At 44.6% G+C, this 20281-nt stretch overlaps 1 protein-coding gene across 2 annotated transcripts in view; it reads left to right on the top strand.

The window, feature by feature from the left end:
• The first annotated feature begins 2324 nt into the window (after positions 1-2324).
• Positions 2325-20281, top strand: part of tmem214 (transmembrane protein 214) — a 77551-nt gene continuing 59594 nt past the window's right edge. The window contains exons 1-2 of one of the 2 annotated variants that reach the window (XM_069886512.1): positions 2325-3247; positions 16278-16480. In XM_069886512.1, the coding sequence (XP_069742613.1) occupies positions 3124-3247; positions 16278-16480 (327 nt within the window). In that variant the 5' untranslated portion in view covers positions 2325-3123. The remainder of the gene's footprint in view (positions 3248-16277; positions 16481-20281) is intronic. The other variant, XM_069886511.1, reaches the window with a different exon arrangement.

Raw genomic sequence — 20281 nt, 5'->3', positions numbered from 1 at the left:
TGGTGGAATTAAACCAATGGTGCAGTAACAGACACATCATCTCTGCAACAGGTAATGGGAGAAGTTTGCCAACTGACCATGCTCATGATTGAACCCAGGGAGCCCAACGCAGACGTTATCTTCGAGAGGTGGCTGCATGGGATACAGATGTTCATGCCCCACCACAACCTAATGGATGCTGAAGGTATGATCTTCTGTTTGCATCCATGGGCGATTGAGCATTTCAAATAATTAGAGACTGCCAAACATACGATGAGGCAATGGTGCTGCTCCGGAAGCAGAGGTACAAATCAATGACCCGGTGTTAAAGGTCCCTGGGAACCCTTCGCACAGTTTGTATGGGCAATGAGAGAGATGGATAGAGCCTGTGGGTGTACCACAGTGAATGCTTCTGAGTATGCTGATGAACTGATGCGGGACGGACTGCTGACAAACATGATATTGATACAGGACCATCAAAGACTTCTGGAAAAAGGTAACTGCACGTTGCAAGAAGTACTGGATTTGGGGGAGGTGATGGAGACTGCGGTACAAAGCTGTGAGGCTTACACTGCTGGTGGTCTGGTGTCCTTTTGGGGAACTGCCATGTTGGGATATGTCACTGTTGGCAGTAGCAGCCAGGGCCAGGAAGTGTGGGTTCTGTGGGCTGGCCAGGCACCCTCGTAAGTCCCGCCTGGCCAGGAATACAGTGTACTCAAATTGCAAAAAGAGAAGGCACTATGCAAAGGTGTGCCACTTGCGATCTGAGGGAACGTTCCCGTATTTGGATAACGTCAACATCTAAGAATCTAAGGATTGTGACCAGGTGGGTGCTGAAACTCGGATTGGAGGAACTGTTGGCTGCTGTAGGGGAAGGCCCTTGAGATTGTGTTTGAGTTCAAAATATGTTGGCAGAATGAGGCTTATCTATCCCCCTATGTCGACTAGGAAGTCCTTCTTTGTTCGCTGCCCCTGAGGTAGAATAGGCCTTTGTGTGCCAACCACCGAGGCCACTATTGGCGGTCAGCCTGTCCATTTCCCGCTGCCGTGCTTGACCTAGCACTGGAGTACGAGCATGGAGGGACGCACCGCCGGGCGTTACGGCCCATCTGTGGTGGTAGCCTGAGTGCTGGTTACATTGCAGTTGGGCCGTGGTTACTGCTGGCGGGGAGCTGGCGGCGGGGCTGAACCGGCGGTGTTGACAGCGTAGATCAGTTGCACATATATGGAGCTCTGTTGCAGGGTGCAGATGTCTGTCTGCTTCTTTGGCTACCAGGTGTGGGGTGCTGAAATCCATGTCAGATAGTGCCGAGGAAACATGCACCAGTAGCTTGGAGAGGAACAGGACCTCGATTAAGAAACCGTTTGTCTGTCCATCTGCGAAGTTCACCATTTCGTGTTGAGCTTGGAGGGGTTCCTTTCACGCAGGCCTTGTATATTCAGGTTGTGGATGGCATACTCGTGTCGGCTGAGTTCCAGGGAATTGAGGAGGAAACGCCGGAAATGTTTGTAGGTGGATCTTCCAAAAAGGAGCTTACTTTTGTTGCAGTAGGCAATCAGGGCTCTGACAACTTGACATGACTTGATATCCTCCGAGACGATGCCTCTGACCTGTTACTGTGACTTGGCCAGGTGTAACCAATTTCTGGGCTGATTTGCCTAGGGCAGCAAATACATGCCCACAGCGTTGGTTGCAGCTGTTGCGACTGTAGCAGCCTGCATTTTGTTGCGTTTGAAATGGGTTCCAGAGACGTTGGAACCGTCGGGTAACAACTGTAGCGTCTGCTAGTGGCAGCGTTACCGAAGTGAGGAACATCCACACAACACAAGATGAACCAGGAGCGGAACTTTATTTTGAATTCCGAAGCTGCTCGAGGATACCACCGACTTCCTGCGAGGGGCGTGGTGTCCTTAGGAAGTGACATCAGCGCGTCACTCCCCGTCCAGCAGCACGAAACACGGTAGCGGCGCTGTTCCCCAGGCCACGTGTGAGGCTGCTCCTCGGAAGGGAAGGGAAAGGCAGGGTGGGGGGCCTATGCCATCTAGTGTCAAGACGACTGGGACGGCGATTCGTCCCGTCTAACTGCGCGGTCACTTGGCCTGCTACACTATGTTGTTTTTACTTGGAAACATTTCAAGCCAAAATAAAAATTTATTTCAGAATTTCTGAAGATAGAGTTAGCTATTGCTAGGAAATGTATAGCAGTGTATTGGAAACTGCTCAAGATCCCCGTGACTATTTTATTGCTAGGGGCATGAATGCTGTAATGGCCATATCACACTCATGAGTGGTGCATATGCACAGACGTGTAACTGTATTGTTACGCATGGCAGTGAACATTGGTGTAGTTACAAGAAAGTTAGCTGGAAATTGCGTCTCTCGAGTGCTTTATTTTGTCCTCCCTCTTACAAAAGGGACACGGCATCCTGGAATGCAAGTCATTGAAATTTACCACATCTAATATTTTACTGCCAAATGACTTGAACAGAAGTGGTCCAAGTGCATTGACGTAGATTCACTCTCTTCTAAAAAGGACCCACTTGCCCGAGTTAATCCAGTTAAGACGCCGTTGACTGGTTTCTGACAAGATGTGTAAACTCTGCTGAGAAATTGCCAAAACGAGCCTTACAATCTCCAGTGTTTAGAATCAGGTGATCTTGTTGACATTTGCTTGGTTCTTGTACGGCTTGACAAGGTGAATGATTCTTCAGAGTGACGAGTGGTTATCGTCTCAGAATAAGACCATCAAGGACTGAGGCGAGTCGTCATTCCGAGAGGAGTGAACATCTACCAGGGAGGCGCAGTCACAGATTTCCATCAAAACACAGAGATGAGATGAGAGACGGGGACAGTCGAGGAATCACGGCACAAAGGTGGACAATCAGCTACAGAAGGACAGTAAAGGCCACATTTAGACCTTCTTGACGCGAGACCACTTCAAACACCATCTCCGACACTCCCCAGCACCGGAAATGCCGTGAACGGCACCCATGTGACGTGGCGCAACGCACGCGGAGTTGGCGGGTTTGGGGCGCTGTGATTGGACGGAAGGCGCCGTTTGAAAGGCGCCCGGCTGGGAAGGGCTTGAAGCATTATCGGCCACAGGTGGCGTGAAGCCCCCTGAGTTGCGGCGAGCGTTGGTCATGGCGTCCTCCGGGAAGTGGGAGATCGTCAACAAAAAGAGTAAGAAAGCCACCTTCACCAAAAATGAGAAGAAGTTGGCCCGGAAAGCTCTGTCGGAGAACATGCCTCGGATAGACCCAGTCCGTGAGTATCGGGCGCCGTGTTCTTCTTCCCCGGGACTGCGAAGCCCTTCGGGGGTGGGTGGGGGGAGGAGGAGAGGAGAGGCGGCTTGTCGACCGTGTGGTCGGCGCCGAGCGAGACAGTAGTGGCCTGAGAACGACTTATCTGCTTTCAGAAATCTAACAGAACATTTTGCTGCTAACGCTTAAGGAAAGTGACACTCAGTCTTTCCTAAAAATACTGGGACCCCGACATTAGAAACAGAAGCCAGTCAAAGTGTTGGAGGGGCGAGAAACAACACTGAGGCTTTGGGTCAGGGCCTTTCGCCAGAAGAGCGAAGTTGGAGAGACGGGGAGTGGTGAACGATCAGGGTGTAGGCCAAAGTTGTCAAGATAATAACGACTTTAATAATCCTTTCTAGAGAAAGGGATACAATGACATAAATCGAACACAGAAAAGTGTCATCGCATCCAGGGAGGGAACCAAAGAAGTGTCCCCCTTTAGGAAGAGCATGTGCTCCTCCTCGTCCCCTTTCAATCGGTGTGCTGTTATTCCTCATGAAGGTTCAAAGCCCGAAACATTAACTATTTCTTTCCATGGATGCTGTCTGATTCGCTGACTTCATCCAGCAAGAGTTGGGGCCTGGGGCAGATCGATCCTATTGAGTGGTGGGACAGGCTGGTGGGGGTGGGCAGAGTAGCTTACTTGTTTATTCGTTTGCTGCCCTGTTCTCACTGACAACGTTGCTCCAAAGCATCCCAGCAAAAGTTTGTTTTAGTTTAAATTTTCTCTTTGCAACAGTTTAGTTTTTGTGTATATATGCTATATATATCTATAGATCTATATAGATCTATATAGATATATATATCTATATAGATATAGAGAGGGCCTATATATATAGATATATATATATCGATATAGATATATCTATATCTATATCGATATAGATATATCTATATCTATATAGATATAGATATATCTATATCTATATCGATATAGATATATCTATATCTATATAGATATATCTATATCTATATCTATATCTATATCTATATCTATAGGCCCTCTCTCTATAGGCCCTCTCTCTATAGGCCCTCTCTCTATAGGCCCTCTCTCTATAGGCCCTCTCTCTATAGGCCCTCTCTCTATAGGCCCTCTCTCTATAGGCCCTCTCTCTATAGGCCCTCTCTCTATAGGCCCTCTCTCTATAGGCCCTCTCTCTATAGGCCCTCTCTCTATAGGCCCTCTCTCTATAGGCCCTCTCTCTATAGGCCCTCTCTCTATAGGCCCTCTCTCTATAGGCCCTCTCTCTATAGGCCCTCTCTCTATAGGCCCTCTCTCTATAGGCCCTCTCTCTATAGGCCCTCTCTCTATAGGCCCTCTCTCTATAGGCCCTCTCTCTATAGGCCCTCTCTCTATAGGCCCTCTCTCTATAGGCCCTCTCTCTATAGGCCCTCTCTCTATAGGCCCTCTCTCTATAGGCCCTCTCTCTATAGGCCCTCTCTCTATAGGCCCTCTCTCTATAGGCCCTCTCTCTATAGGCCCTCTCTCTATAGGCCCTCTCTCTATAGGCCCTCTCTCTATAGGCCCTCTCTCTATAGGCCCTCTCTCTATAGGCCCTCTCTCTATAGGCCCTCTCTCTATAGGCCCTCTCTCTATAGGCCCTCTCTCTATAGGCCCTCTCTCTATAGGCCCTCTCTCTATAGGCCCTCTCTCTATAGGCCCTCTCTCTATAGGCCCTCTCTCTATAGGCCCTCTCTCTATAGGCCCTCTCTCTATAGGCCCTCTCTCTATAGGCCCTCTCTCTATAGGCCCTCTCTCTATAGGCCCTCTCTCTATAGGCCCTCTCTCTATAGGCCCTCTCTCTATAGGCCCTCTCTCTATAGGCCCTCTCTCTATAGGCCCTCTCTCTATAGGCCCTCTCTCTATAGGCCCTCTCTCTATAGGCCCTCTCTCTATAGGCCCTCTCTCTATAGGCCCTCTCTCTATAGGCCCTCTCTCTATAGGCCCTCTCTCTATAGGCCCTCTCTCTATAGGCCCTCTCTCTATAGGCCCTCTCTCTATAGGCCCTCTCTCTATAGGCCCTCTCTCTATAGGCCCTCTCTCTATAGGCCCTCTCTCTATAGGCCCTCTCTCTATAGGCCCTCTCTCTATAGGCCCTCTCTCTATAGGCCCTCTCTCTATAGGCCCTCTCTCTATAGGCCCTCTCTCTATAGGCCCTCTCTCTATAGGCCCTCTCTCTATAGGCCCTCTCTCTATAGGCCCTCTCTCTATAGGCCCTCTCTCTATAGGCCCTCTCTCTATAGCATATTTAAAATCGCATTGACCAAAATGCTGTACCAATCATGAATTCCATCTTAAGCAACTATTTAAAATGCAGTATAAAATAGGTTCTCTAGGTTCAGAATTGTACATACAACATGGTAAAAATCCACAATCACCTCAAAACGCTTGCGAGTAAAAATACAACTTCAGCCTAGATTTAAGAGTAAAAAGTAGGGGCTGATTTGATGGAAGGAGGAATGTTGTTCCATAGTTTGGGGACTACAATAGCGAAAGTGTGATCTCTCTTAAGTTTGCGATTTGAGTGTGGAACAACCAAGCATTCTATTTTGGCTGATCTGAGGACCTTGAAGTGGAATAGGGTATTAAGAGATGGGTGATGTAGGAAAGGACTAGTCCATTAATGGCTTTGTAAATAAACTGGAGAACTTTAAAATCTATTCCGAGCTGTATTGGCAGCCAGTGAAGGGAGGCCAGAATATGGTCCCTCTTCTTGGCTCCTGTCAGAAGCCTAGCTGGCCCACCCACTGATGACTTGTTCCCTAGTAACTCCTCCCCTTGTGACCCAGCCATAAAGGTCGACTGACCTTCTTCCCCCCCCCCCCCCCACCCCTCTCTGTCCTTCATTCGACCACGTGGAATAGGGCCAGCTACAATCTAAAATGTATTAGAGCCTATTGTTTCTCACTCACTGACTTTGGAGTTATTGATAGAGCTTATCAATTTAATGTACTTTAATTTCCACATGGGATGGATAAACTGCTGTGACCCAACTGGCTAGACATTGATCCACAGACATCTGGAGCTACCGAACAATACGAGTAGTGGATTGAGTGCTTCACAAACTTTCTGGAAGTCGCAGTGGACCTTGTGAACTCCGAGGAGAAGAGGCTCAAGGTCCTGCGAGTGAGAGTCAGCCACCGAGCATGCCAGGTGATCAGAAGCTGCACAACCTACCCAGCTGCAATGACTGAACTCCACAGCCTCTACCAACCCTGGGTGAATGATGTTTACTCACGGTACCTCCTATCCTCAAGGCAACAGCAGCCTGGTGAGTCCATGGACAAGTTCTTTTGAACCCTGCATGACCTAGGGAGAGACTGCAGCTGCAATATCTCGACCCCGATTTCTGCAGACCAGTGTGTGGAGGAGTTGATTCAGGATACCTGTGTGTCTGGGGTGAGATCCGACTACATCTGTCAGAGACTGCTTGAGGAGGACAGGCTGCCTCTGAAGAAAGCCCCCCAATTTGCTAAGACTAGATTCAGCCCAACGCAACGCTGAATTGATCGCTGAAGGTAAAACGGGTCCTCCATGTGCAGGTGCTGCCATTTTGGGATTTGGCTTCACAGACTGCCTCCATGCAAGGAAGCCCTGACCCGCCGTTGTGATCGAGCACCCGAAGTGCTACTTCTGCAGCCAGCTGAAGCACTCCCATTAACTCTGCCTGGCAAAGGAGGTCACCTGCTCGGAGTGTGGGAATAGAGGGCATTATCAGCGAGTTTGTAAGTCTAAACTCTCCTGATCGAGTAGCTCCACGTGCACCTCTGGGGATGGGCTATTGATCCTGATGTCACTTCTGGTCCTGAATGGCTTGACTGTGCGCAACCCAGGAGTTGCTATCTTCCTGGACAGCGTCACCTCCGTCTTCCTCCTCCTCCTCGTCCAGTATGGCAGTGAGATCAACATGGGGGCCACCATCTTACTGATCAGGTGACCCCCCCCTCCCCCCCCCACCAACAGTGACAATGATCCATTTCTGGCATCCATCATACTGAATCAAGGCAGCCCTCACCCAATCACCCACTCGATGATGGAGATTGAGGTAAAAGAGAAAAGAGCTAACTATCTGTTAGACCAACGAGTGGCATGATCTCAATGGCCGCAAAGGACCAATCTGATGAGATCTGCGGGTATTCTATTGCATTGTTAACGGTGGTGCGGGGGGGGGGGGGGGTAACGTTATGATAATTTTCATTTACTTGTAATGTCCCAGCTCTGCACGCCGATCCTCCTGGGCCTTGACTTCCAAAGCCAGTTCAGGAGTGTGACGATGGTGTTCGGAGGACCACAATTGCCCATGATGGTATACAACCCCCAGCTTACGGACCCCTCCCCTGCAGCCTCTCCACCTTCCGCATACCCCCTCCATCGTTATTTGAGAACCTGATCCTGGACTGCAAACTTATTGCGACAAAGAGCAGGCGCTATTGAGCTGAGGACAGGGCATTTATAAAGTCCGGGGTTGGCAGAGGGGGTCATAGCCCATAGTTCCAGCCCATGGAGAGCCCAAGTCGTGGTGGTCAGGGATGGAAGTAAATTCTGTATGGTGATCTACTAGATGATCAATCACTTCACACAGCTAGATGCTTACCCCCTCCCCTGGATTACCGATGTGGTCAATAAGATTGCTGAGTATAGGGTGTTCTCCACCATTGACCTGAAGTTGGCGTACTACCAACTCCTCCTTCATCCAGGGTACTGCCAGTATACCACATTTGAAGTGGATGGCAGGCTCTTTCACTTCCTCCGGGTACCCTTCGGAGTCACTAATGGTGTCTCTGTGTTCCAAAGAGAAATGGATTGTATGGTAGACTGACAAACTGATGGCCACTTTCTCCTCCTTAGACAATGTCACCATCTGTGGCCACGACCAGTAGGACCATGACGTGAACCTTGCTAAATCCCTCAATTTGGCCTACAATAAGGACAAGTGTGTTTGCCACAACTCGGTTGCATCATGTGATGTCATTGCCCCTGATCCCGACCACGTGTATCCCCTCATGGAGCTCCTGATCCTGCACAACCTTCCCCTTTATCAACAGAAACCTGGGCTGCATTCGCCCAAATCAAAGGCAACATCGCCAAAGCCACAATGCATGCTGTCGACTAATCCACCCCTTCCAGGTGGGAAGAGAGACCTCCAACTTCGCACTGGCTGCCACTCTCAATTTTCCCACACTCTTCACAGCCCGGAGACACAGCACTCTGTCAAGGAGGAGGCACAGGCGATCGTTGAGGCAGTACACCATTGGCGTCATTACCTGGCTGGGAAAAGATTGATAGTTTCGACTCTCCAATGGCAGTGTTCCATATAGATTTCCTCGATGGTCGGGAGAGATTTGCCTATGATGTACTGGGTTATATCCACTATCATTTGCAGGGCTTTCCGCTCAGAGGTATTGATGCCTCTTATCCCATGTCTTTGAAACTCATTTGCCCCCATCTTTATTGCAGGTGAAAATGGACAAGCATTTGTTGCCACAAGAAAAGCAAAGTACAAAAGTGCAGAGTTACAAAGAGGGTATGAAGCAAAGGCAAAATAGTTTGATAATGCAAGAAATTATCCTTTAAGCTTGTGCTGCGTGATCTCAAATTTGTGAATCTTCTTCTAGATGGTAGGGGTTGAAGAGAGTCTGGCTGGGTGGGATGAATCTTTTAATGTATTGGCTGTTTTCCAATGCAGCCGAATTTGTGATAGTCAATGGATAGGAAGGGGATGTATATGATGGAATGAACCATGTTCACAGCCCTCTATGGTATCTAGCTGTATTGGATGGAGCATTTTCTGTACTTTGCAGTGATGCACCCTGGTAGGATGCTTTCAGTAATGCACCTGTAGAAGTTGAGGGATGCTTGTGAAATGTCAAATTTCCTCAACCTTCTGACCAAGTAATGGTGCTGGGTGCTTTCTTGATGTGGGTAGACCAGGACAAGTCATGGTAGATGCTTACCCCAAAAAACAGAAAGCTGTCTCCTCAACATTTTAGCAATGTGGATCTATTCTGGGAGTGAGCTCTGCCCCTCCTCCAAAAGTCTACAACCAGATCTTTGGCCTTTCTGACATTAAGGGAGATGTTGTTGCCCTGACACCAAGCTGCAAGTCCCTCTTTCTTTTGAACCTTGATTCATCATTGTTAGAGATCTTGCCTATGGTGGTGGTGGGTCTGAATTTCTAGTTGGAGTTGTGTTTGGCCAAACAGCTGTGGATGTACTGAAAATAAAGTAGAGGACTGAGTACACACATTGTGGGGTCCCTGGTGCTCAGCAAGATCATGGAGGAGGTGGTGTCACCAATCCTTAATGTAGCCTGTGGGATAAAAGTTGTGAAATCTTTTTCAGGAGTCTGCTGAGACAAGGTTGGAGGATTAATTAGTTTGAAACTATTGATTATCCAGATTTTGCAGACCGAAGTATCAGACCAGGGAGGCAGCATCTGCTGTGGACTCATTCTGCAATTGATCAACTGAAGCCCAAGGAAGACTTTGCTCCTGTGTTTTCTTGTTATAAGGGCCGAGGTACTGTTTTCCCCCTTGATTGTCAGCAAAATTCGCACATTGGTCTTCAGCATTTTTTGTTTTGGAGACCTCTGAACATTGGATCTACCAACCTCGCCCCATTTGACAAATTCTTTGCCTTTCTGTTGTGTCTGCTAGTGTTTAATCTCATTAATATGTTCCATCCACCATATTCTTGGCACTCACTTTGCTTATTTGCCTCTTTTCTACTTGCAATCCCACTGAGGCTAATGTGATTAGCAAAATTGGAAGCATGCCATTTGGCCCCCTCAGACAGCCTTTCTCAGTGGCACCTCCCAGGGGCCACAGCACATTTAAGTAAAAGTCTTGTTTTCTTTTCACCTCACTGTATTTATGCAGTTGGTAGAAGAGAAATACAGAAGAAACCAAAACTTGACTGTTACACCAGGAAGGGGCCCCTTAAACTTTGAGCAGAGCCCTGGAGGGCCATAGCTGATAAAAGGTTGAGAATGGCTGATGTGAAAAGCTATGACCCTGGAGTTTACACCCTACTAACATGAGTGTGATCTGTTGATTCCCACTCTTAGCTTTGTCTGATTTGTTCTGAATTCATATTGATGCTTTATGGCCAATTTCATGTGCTTTCTTGACCTTTTTTTGGGAGTCTTCTGAAAATTCAAATACCAATCTCCAATCCACATGAACAGTTCCAGAATCTCCACAGTCAGTACGAGAACCACATCTCTAAATGTACATCTTTCAAAACTCAACTTTGCAATACACTTAATCACTAGCATTTATCAGCTAAAGGGTTAAACAAATTTTTATGCTGAGTTGGCTAAATGAAGGTGAACAACCAAAGTTTTGGATGTCTGTCTTGAAGAGATGGGTGGCAAAGAGCATCTTGAGAGTTCAAAGAAGAAAGTTCTGGATATTTGACCCATCTTGGTTTGGACATGGCTGCCTGTGGTGAAGTGCTTTATCAAATAAGAAGTGCTCAACACCAGAATTGCACAATGATAGCTGCTGGACAGTTATTTGACAGGAAGAGGAGAGGCCAAAAGGGGATTAGAAAAGCAGGGATGAAAACCTCAACAGTTTAGAGTTACAGAGCAATATTCACTTCTTGGTCCTTTTATGTTTAAAGGTACAGCTGAGGTACTCTGATGTTGGTGAATGAGTGCCTGGCCCATATTTTAATATAGTTTCCCTGAACTAAAGCTTTTGTGTGGGATAATTTTACAGGTGTTTTTACTTTGTTCAATATTTATACAATTTTTTTTACTATAACTGCAACACTTGAATCTATCCTGCAAATGGAAGAGTCCAATTATGACCTTTCAATATGTAGAATAAATAAAATGGAGCAATGGTGATGATTAGCTTGATCAATTTACCTTCGTCTATCAGTAAAGCAACAGTATTTGTTTGTGTAGTATCTGTGAACCTTGATTAAAACAAAGAATGAAGGGGGTAATGTTATAACACAAAAAGTAAGATTATGGATTTTGGATGTGGAGAATGTGCTTGGCATCTGCCACACCTGACAAATAAGCTTCATCTACCAAATTGCATATTTGTATGATTTTAAAGGTATTTCTTGGGCAATGATCTTGATGTCTGGTTTGATACTCTGGGTTATCTGTCTCACTTAACTGTAGAAGCTGAAATGGGAGTGTGATCTGGGAGCATTAAAATCATAAATTCAGCTTTGTTAAATTGTTTCTGAAGTGTTTACGAAGTAACACAAGGCACCTTTGGAACTTGGTACAATATCACATTTAATTACTGAAGTTCATCCTTCAGTTTTTTGTGATCTACTTTGAATTTAACAGCAAGTGCATAATGCATATACAAATTTTTTTCAATAGACCTTTTACTGTGAGGTACACATTTCTGTGGTGCCACCATCATCACCCTGTACAAAAACAAAGATGAGAAATCAGACTGCTCAAACTACAGGGGATTCAATGCTCTCCATTGCAGGCAAAATCTTCGCTAGGATTCTCCTCAATAGAATAATACCTAGTGTCGCCGAGAATATTCTCCCAGAATCACAGTGCGGCTTTCGCGCAAACAGAGGAACTACTGACATGGTCTTTGCCCTCAGACAGCTCCAAGAAAAGTGCAGAGAACAAAACAAAGGACTCTACATCACCTTTGTTGACCTCACCAAAGCCTTCGACACCGTGAGCAGGAAAGGGCTTTGGCAAATACTAGAGCGCACCGGATGCCCCCCAAAGTTCCTCAACATGATTATCCAACTGCACGAAAACCAACAAGGTCGGATCAGATACAGCAATGAGCTCTATGAACCCTTCTCCATTAACAATAGCATGAAGCAAGGCTGTGTTCTTGCACCAACCATCTTTTCAATCTTCTGCATGATGCTGAACCAAGCCATGAAAGACCTCAACAATGAAGACGCTGTTTACATCCAGTACCGCACGGATGGCAGTCTCTTCAATCTGAGGTGCCTGCAACCTCACACCAAGACACAAGAGAAACTTGTCCGTGAACTACTCTTTGCAGACGATGCCGCTTTAGTTGCCCATTCAGAGCCAGCCCTTCAGCGCTTGACGTCCTGTTTTGCGGAAACTGCCAAAATGTTTGGCCTGGAAGTCAGCCTGAAGAAAACTGAGGTCCTCCATCAGCCAGCTCCCCACCATGACTACCAGCCCCCCCACATCTCCATTGGGCACACAAAACTCAAAACTCAAAACGGTCAACCAGTTTACCTGTCTCGGCTGCACCATTTCATCAGATGCAAGGATCGACAACGAGATAGACAACAGACTCGCCAAGGCAAATAGCGCCTTTGGAAGACTACACAAAAGAATCTGGAAAAACAACCAACTGAAAAACCTCATAAACCTTGAGTTACAAGAAGTTCTTTTTAACCAATCGCCATCAGTCTCTTGAACCTCCCTTTGTTACACTAATCATAGACTGTCATCCAACACCATAAAATGACTATGTTTGCTCTATTGCAAGGTTTTTTTTCTACTGAAATAACTGACTCAAAATGTGGAATCAGAGGCAGGGAATCAGATATGGGGAATCAGAAGCGGGGAATCTTTTATATTTCTTTAATTCACTGGTGTATATTATAAAGTTCCTGTTCAGCTCCAACAAGTAAGAGTTTTGGTGCATGTGTATATTGTACAATCATGCAGTTTGGCATGCAGAGTTTTGCCGCCAGCCTTCCAGACTTCTGGGGGGGATTCCATCCATACCTGCTGCTTTGCCACTTTTCAGTTGTTCGATTGCCTTATATGTCTCATCCAGGGTGGGAACCTCATCCAGCTCTAGCCTTAGGGGCTGTTGAGGGAGCTGGAGCAGGGCGGAATCTTGGACTGAGCGGTTGGCACAAAGTTTTTCAAGCTTTGTTGGGACCAAGGTAAACTGCCTCAGGATCTTCGTGATGCCACCATCATCACCCTGTACAAAAACAAAGGCGAGAAATCAGACTGCTCAAACTACAGGGGAATCACGTTGCTCTCCATTGCAGGCAAAATCTTCGCTAGGATTCTACTAAATAGAATAATACCTAGTGTCGCCGAGAATATTCTCCCAGAATCACAGTGCGGCTTTCGCGCAAACAGAGGAATCACTGACATGGTCTTTGCCCTCAGATAGCTCCAAGAAAAGTGCAGAGAACAAAACAAAGGACTCTACATCACCTTTGTTGACCTCACCAAAGCCTTCGACACCGTGAGCAGGAAAGGGCTTTGGCAAATACTAGAGCGCATCGGATGTCCCCCAAAGTTCCTCAACATGATTATCCAACTGCACGAAAACCAACAAGGTCGGGTCAGATACAGCAATGAGCTCTCTGAACCCTTCTCCATTAAAAATGGCGTGAAGCAAGGCTGTGTTCTCGCACCAACCCTCTTTTCAATCTTCTTCAGCATGATGCTGAACCAAGCCATGAAAGACCCCAACAATGAAGACGCTGTTTACATCCGGTACCGCACGGATGGCAGTCTCTTCAATCTGAGGCGCCTGCAAGCTCACACCAAGACACAAGAGAAACTTGTCCGTGAACTACTCTTTGCAGATGATGCCGCTTTAGTTGCCCATTCAGAGCCAGCTCTTCAGCGCTTGACGTCCTGCTTTGCGGAAACTGCCAAAATGTTTGGCCTGGAAGTCAGCCTGAAGAAGACTGAGGTCCTCCATCAGCCAGCTCCCCACCATGACTACCAGCCCCCCCACATCTTCATCGGGCACACAAAACTCAAAACGGTCAACCAGTTTACCTATCTCGGCTGCACCATTTCATCAGATGCAAGGATCGACAATGAGATAGACAACAGACTCGCCAAGGCAAATAGCGCCTTTGGAAGACTACACAAAAGAGTCTGGAAAAACAACCAACTGAAAAACCTCACAAAGATAAGCGTATACAGAGCCGTTGTCATACCCACACTCCTGTTCGGCGCCGAATCATGGGTCCTCTACCGGCACCACCTACGGCTCCTAGAGCGCTTCCACCAGCGTTGTCTCCGCTCCATCCTCAACGTCCATTGGAGCGCTTACACCCCTAACGTTGAAGTACTCGAGATGGCAGAGGTCGACAGCATCGAGTCCACGCTGCTGAAGATCCAGCTGCGCTGGATGGGTCACGTCTCCAGGATGGAGGACCATCGCCTTCCCAAGATCGTATTATATGGCGAGCTCTCCACTGGCCACCGTGACAGAGGTGCACCAAAGAAAAGGTACAAGGACTGCCTAAAGAAATCTCTTGGTGCCTGCCACATTGACCACCGCCAGTGGGCTGATAACGCCTCAAACCGTGCATCTTGGCGCCTCACAGTTTGGCGGGCAGCAACCTCCTTTGAAGAAGACCGCAGAGCCCACCTCACTGACAAAAGGCAAAGGAGGAAAAACCCAACACCCAACCCCAACCAACCAATTTTCCCTTGCAACCGCTGCAATCGTGTCTGCCTGTCCCGCATCGGACTTGTCAGCCACAAACGAGCCTGCAGCTGACGTGGACTTTTTACCCCCTCCATAAATCTTCGTCCGCGAAGCAAAGCCAAAGAAAGATATTGTACAATGTATATAACAATAAGCTCATTATCATTTCATCAGTCTGTTGATCTCTCCTTAGACAATTCTGTCATTATCACAGTTCATTATTCCTCTTGGGTTTTGTGAAATGTTGCATTTGAAATTGTCCTGTTCACTCAAGTCCATGCATATATTAAGCAAAGCAGTGGTCTTGGTATCAACGTAATGTTGTCCACTGTACTTTTTCCTGCTCAAATTAAATGGGTTAGATTTCGCTTGCTGCAGAATGCTCAGACTCTATAGTTATAGCTGCACCTGGCTTCGCTGTTGCAGTTGGTCTGAAAATCAGTTTGTACTGTCAGAAGGCGCTCCACTATATAATATCTCGGAGAAACATTCAAATGTGGGAAAGTATTTATTACTGGGTTGTTAATACTCATTATCTAACTTTTTGAATTTTTTATTTTTATTGTTTATTAATGGATCATTCATTATTCAAGACAAATTCAATGCACATAAATTAATGAGAATATCAAAAAGCAGAATTTGATCGATAATTATACCTTCGTGTGCATTTTTAATGTTGGTCATGTCTTTAAATTGAGTCATCTGCATTGGATAGACTATTGGCAGCTGGCATGGAACTTTGATGGACACTCGGGTAGTGTATCTGGCTCCTCTCCGTAATAAATTTGTGGGATATCCCTATGGTGAATCCATGGACTAAAGAGGAAGCTAATTATGTCTGCTCTGACCTGTAGCCTTTTCTATATATCGGTCATTGCAAGCAAACCAATTACCTTGCACTTGTGGCCAATTTTTTTGTTGTTGGCAGACTACAGTATTACCACCCTTGCATTTAAGTATAAATCATATGATATACCTCAGAAAGCAAGCAGCTATATTCCAAGATGGTCAAAAAGACTACTCATCCATTACCCATTTGCTCCCTGTCAATAGGCAATTTTGAGACACGTTTTGCCACTTTAATCAGTTCCTGGATTCCTGGACAACAATGGAGAGTTAGTGATTCTGTCCAAAAGCCTGCAATTTGATTGCATTTAAGATTTTTCCTTCACGGTTGTCAGTTGAAAGGAAAGCAAGTGAACTTTTTAGAATATCTTGGTGTAGTAACCCTGTTATTTATCAATTGGCTATACCTATTAGATAGAGTTTGCAAATCCTCCCTCTGTGAGTTTATCCTCCCAAGTCCTCTGGGTTCCTCTTGTGTTCCAAAGTCTTGGGTTAATTGCTGACTAAATTGCACTAAGTTTGTGGCTTAGTGGTAGAATCCAGGGAATTGAAAGCCCTTGGAGAGAATAAAATGAACTTGCTTAAATGCCTTCTTCATGGGAGACATGTTCTTGGCATTGCTCTGATTTCCAGATGTTTGATTTCACTGACCAAAAGCACAAATGGTTACATCAAAGTCTATCTTCACTGTTTTATTGTTAAAATTTCATTTGCAAAAGGAAAATTATCTGACTTTTTTTAAACAGCTCCTTTGAAACCTTCTGAAACCCTCTTTGAACTTGGGTTTGAAAAAATGGGAAAGAAACAAAACAAAGAGCAAGTTCCTCCAATGTCATCTGAGCAACCACAGCAGAAACCATCCTCTGGGGGAAAGATGGTCAAGAAATCATGTGGTCCTAATGAACTAAAGCACAAGACATTTCCTTCTTTGGAGGCTGCCATGAAAATTGTATGTACTTGAGAAATATTTCTTTTATTATATTCCTTTGATGGATTTGTTTCATTAAACTAATCTTAGATAGAAATCTATTGAAATTTTGCACTGAAAATTTTAATAATTGCAAATGATATCTCCAAAATGAGTAGTTTAAATTCTGCTCCTGTAGAATAGATTATTAATAAACCCTATGTGCTCTAGAAAACATTTGACATGATCAAGACTGAGTACTTAAGGATGAGATGCAGCTGTTGCCAACCCTAGATTCTCTTGTTCCTGCAATATGCTGTTAAAATGAACATGGGAACAGTAGTAACCTGTTTCCCTTCAGGCCTGTTCTCCCTTCATGGAGACTCATTGTTGATCAGTATTTAAACAGCATGTTTCTTTATTCCTTATCCATTCTCACCTTTTAGTTAAAATCTCAGAATTGCAGGTGATACAAAGATGAGTGAAGGGGCAGGTTGTGAAGAGGAAATGAAGAGACTTGGATTGGGAGAATGGGTAATGAAGTGGCAAATGAAATACAATGTTGGAAAGTGTGGGGTCATGCACTTTAATAGAAAGAATAAAAGGGCCGACTGTTATTTGGATGGGGGAGAAAATTCAAAATTCGGAGGTGCAAAAGGACTTGGGAGTTCTCATTCAGGGTACCCTAAAGGTTAACCTTTAAGTTGAGTTGGTGGTGAAGAAGACTAATGCAATGATGGCATTCGTATCGAGAGGAATGGGATGTGATGTTGAGGCTTTATAAGGCACTGGTGAGACCTCACTTGGAGTATGGTGTACAGTTTAGGGCTTCTTATTTAAGAAAGGATGTGCAGACATTGGAGTGGGTTCAGAGAAGATTTGCAAGAATGATTCCTAGAATGAAGGGATTAGCATATGATGAATGTTTGACAGCTCTTGGACTGTACTCCTTGGAGTTCAGAAGATTGAGGGTGACCTTGTAGAAGCATTTTGAATTTTGAAAGGCTGGGATAGAGTAGATATGGCAGAGTTGTTTCCCATCGTAGAGGAAAAGTAAAAACAATGCTGGAGAAACTCAGCTGCAGCATTGTTTTTTACTTCAACCACGGTGTCTCCAGACTTTGGTGCCTTACTTCTAATGGTAGAGAAGTCGAGGACAAAAGGGCACAACTTCAAGATTGAAGGGCTTCCATTTAAACCAGATGCGGAGGAATTTTTTTTTAGTCTGGAAACTGAGTAACTCAGTTTCTTTGTATTCTGATAACTTATTAGTTTTCAATTCCTGAAAGATCTATCTGTTATCTGTGTTTTCTCAATTCATCTTTTTCTTTGGATATAAATTAAGCATTCATAAAATGAACTTTTTCCAATTAATATGCAGGTTCCTATCTACACTCAAGTTCAATTAAAGATTGCCAGAGATAATTTCACATACTTGGGGGTTAAAGTTACTAAATGATTTAAAGATTTATATACTCAATTTTTCTCCTCTTTTCGAGTTTGTGGGATTTTTTTTCTATATGGCCTCCTTTATCATAATCTTTAATGGGTCATATTAATGCCGTTGAAATGATAATGGTGAAGTGGGCTGAATGGTCGCGGCCTGGATGGGCAGAATCGCCGCGGTGTACTCACCTGAGAAGATGGCGTGGGTCCTCTGAAGTCTTGGGGCAGAAACATGCCCTGCTGGGATGCTTTGCAGACGCGTTGTGACATCATTTCCTGTTTCAGGTGTCTAAACCAGAAGTGGCATAAAAGCGAATCGCATGATTAAAGTCATTCTGCTGATGGTTGAGTAGTGTGCATTTATTTGGTAGCTCTGCTGTGGCAGACGCTACAATATTACCTAAATTTTTGCATCTATTTCAAGCAATTCCAGTTTTATCCCAAAGTATATTTTTGATAATATTGACTCAAATGTTTCTTCCTTTATTTGAAGAACAATAATTATAGAATTAGTAAATTTAATTTGCAAAAATTGAAAAAAGTGGTATGGTCCTAGCTAATTTAGATTTTATTACTGGGCTGTTAATACTCATTATCTAACTTTTTGGATTTTTAATTTTTTATTAATGGATCATTCATTATGGACAGATTTAGAATTGAAATCTATAAAGCAGTATTCAGTGGTCTCTTTATTGGGTACCTCTCTTCCATCTAGTTATTCCAAGATTAATAAAGATTGGGAAAGACAGAAAAATACTGGAACCCAGGAGAGAGAGTTTGTAGAAAACCTAAGAAGTGGTTTTTTTGAACAGCTTGTTGAGAAGCCCACCATGGGATCTGCAGTTCTGGATTGGATCATGTGCACTGCACCAGAGGTCGTTAGGGAGTTAAAGGTCGTAGAATCTCGAGAAAGCAGTGATCATAATATGGTTGAATTTAATTTAAAATTTGAAAAGGAAAATAATTTATCAGAAGTATCAATTTTTCAGTGGAATAAAGGAAATTACAGTTGTATGAGAAAATAACTGGGTCAACTAGACTGGAAAAGTAAACTAATCAGAGGATCAGAGCAGGATTGGAAGATATTTTTGCAAGTAATAAAAGGCATGCAGGAAAGATGTATTCCAAGGAGAAAAAAAATTGTCAAAGGAAAGATGGTACCAATGTGGCTAACAAAAGAGGTGAAGGCTAAGATAAAAGCAAAGAGGGGGCATACAAGGAAGCTAAAATTAGTGGGAAATTAGAAGGCTGGGATTCCCTTGACACTTGCAGAAAGAGAGAAAGAAAGTCATTTGGAAAGAAAAGATGAGCTATGAAAGGAGATGAGCTAACAATATTAAAAATGATACTGAGTTTTAAAAAATATTTAAGGAATAAAAGAGGCATGTGTTGACATAGGACTGATAGAAAACGATGCTTGGGAAATTATAATGGGTTATAAAGAAATGGCAGAAGAACTAAATCAATATTTTGCGTCTGTCTTCACCGTGGAAGACATTACTTCTATCTGGGACAGACAGAGGCTTCAGGGAGTAGAGTTAGATTCAGTTAAGGTTACTAGAGAAATTGTGCTAGGCAAACTAAATGGATTAAAGATTGATAAATCTCCCGGACCAGATGAGGTGCATCTGGGGGTTTTGAAAGAGGTGGTTTTGAAGATGTAGATCCATTGGCGATGATCTTCCAGAAATTGATAGACTCTGGAGAGATGCCAAAGGTTTGGAAGGTCGCAAATGTGGTTCTGCTGTTTAAGAAGGGTGGGAAACAGGAAAAAGGAAACTTTAGGCCTATTAGTCTGACATTGGTGGTTCGATATTCAAGGATGAGGTGATGAAATACCTAGAGATGCATGACAAGATAGGTCTAGGTCAGGATGTTTTTTTTTAAAAGGGTAGATCCTGCCTGACCAACCTATTAGAGTTTTTTGAAGAAATCTCAAGTAGGATAGACAAAGGAGAGGCCGTGGATGTTATCTATTTAGACTTTCAAAATGCTTTTGATAAGGTGCCACATATTAAACTGCTAAATAAGATGAGGGCCCATGGAATTACAGGGATGTTATTAAACTGAATAGAAAAGTGGCTTTTAGGCAGGGAGCAAAGGGTTGTAATTAAGGGATCCCATTCTGGACGGCTGCGTGTAACTAGTGGAGTTCCGCAGGGGTCGGTATTGGGGCCTCTGCTGTTTACAATTTATAATAATGATTTGGATTGTGGTACGAATGGTTTTGTGGTGAAATTTGCAGATGACACAAAGATAGGTGGCAGAGTAGGAAGGGTAGTAGAAACCATAAAGTTGTAGAAGAATATAGACAGATTAGGAGACTGGGCAAAAATATGGCAGTTGTACATTTTGACAGTGGAAATAAACAGGCAGAGTACTATTTGGATGGGGTGA

The sequence above is a fragment of the Narcine bancroftii genome, chromosome 6, assembly GCF_036971445.1.
Source record: "Narcine bancroftii isolate sNarBan1 chromosome 6, sNarBan1.hap1, whole genome shotgun sequence".
Lineage (NCBI taxonomy): Eukaryota > Metazoa > Chordata > Chondrichthyes > Torpediniformes > Narcinidae > Narcine > Narcine bancroftii.
Note: the sequence above shows the minus strand (reverse complement) of the source record. Positions and strands in the feature narration are given on the sequence as shown.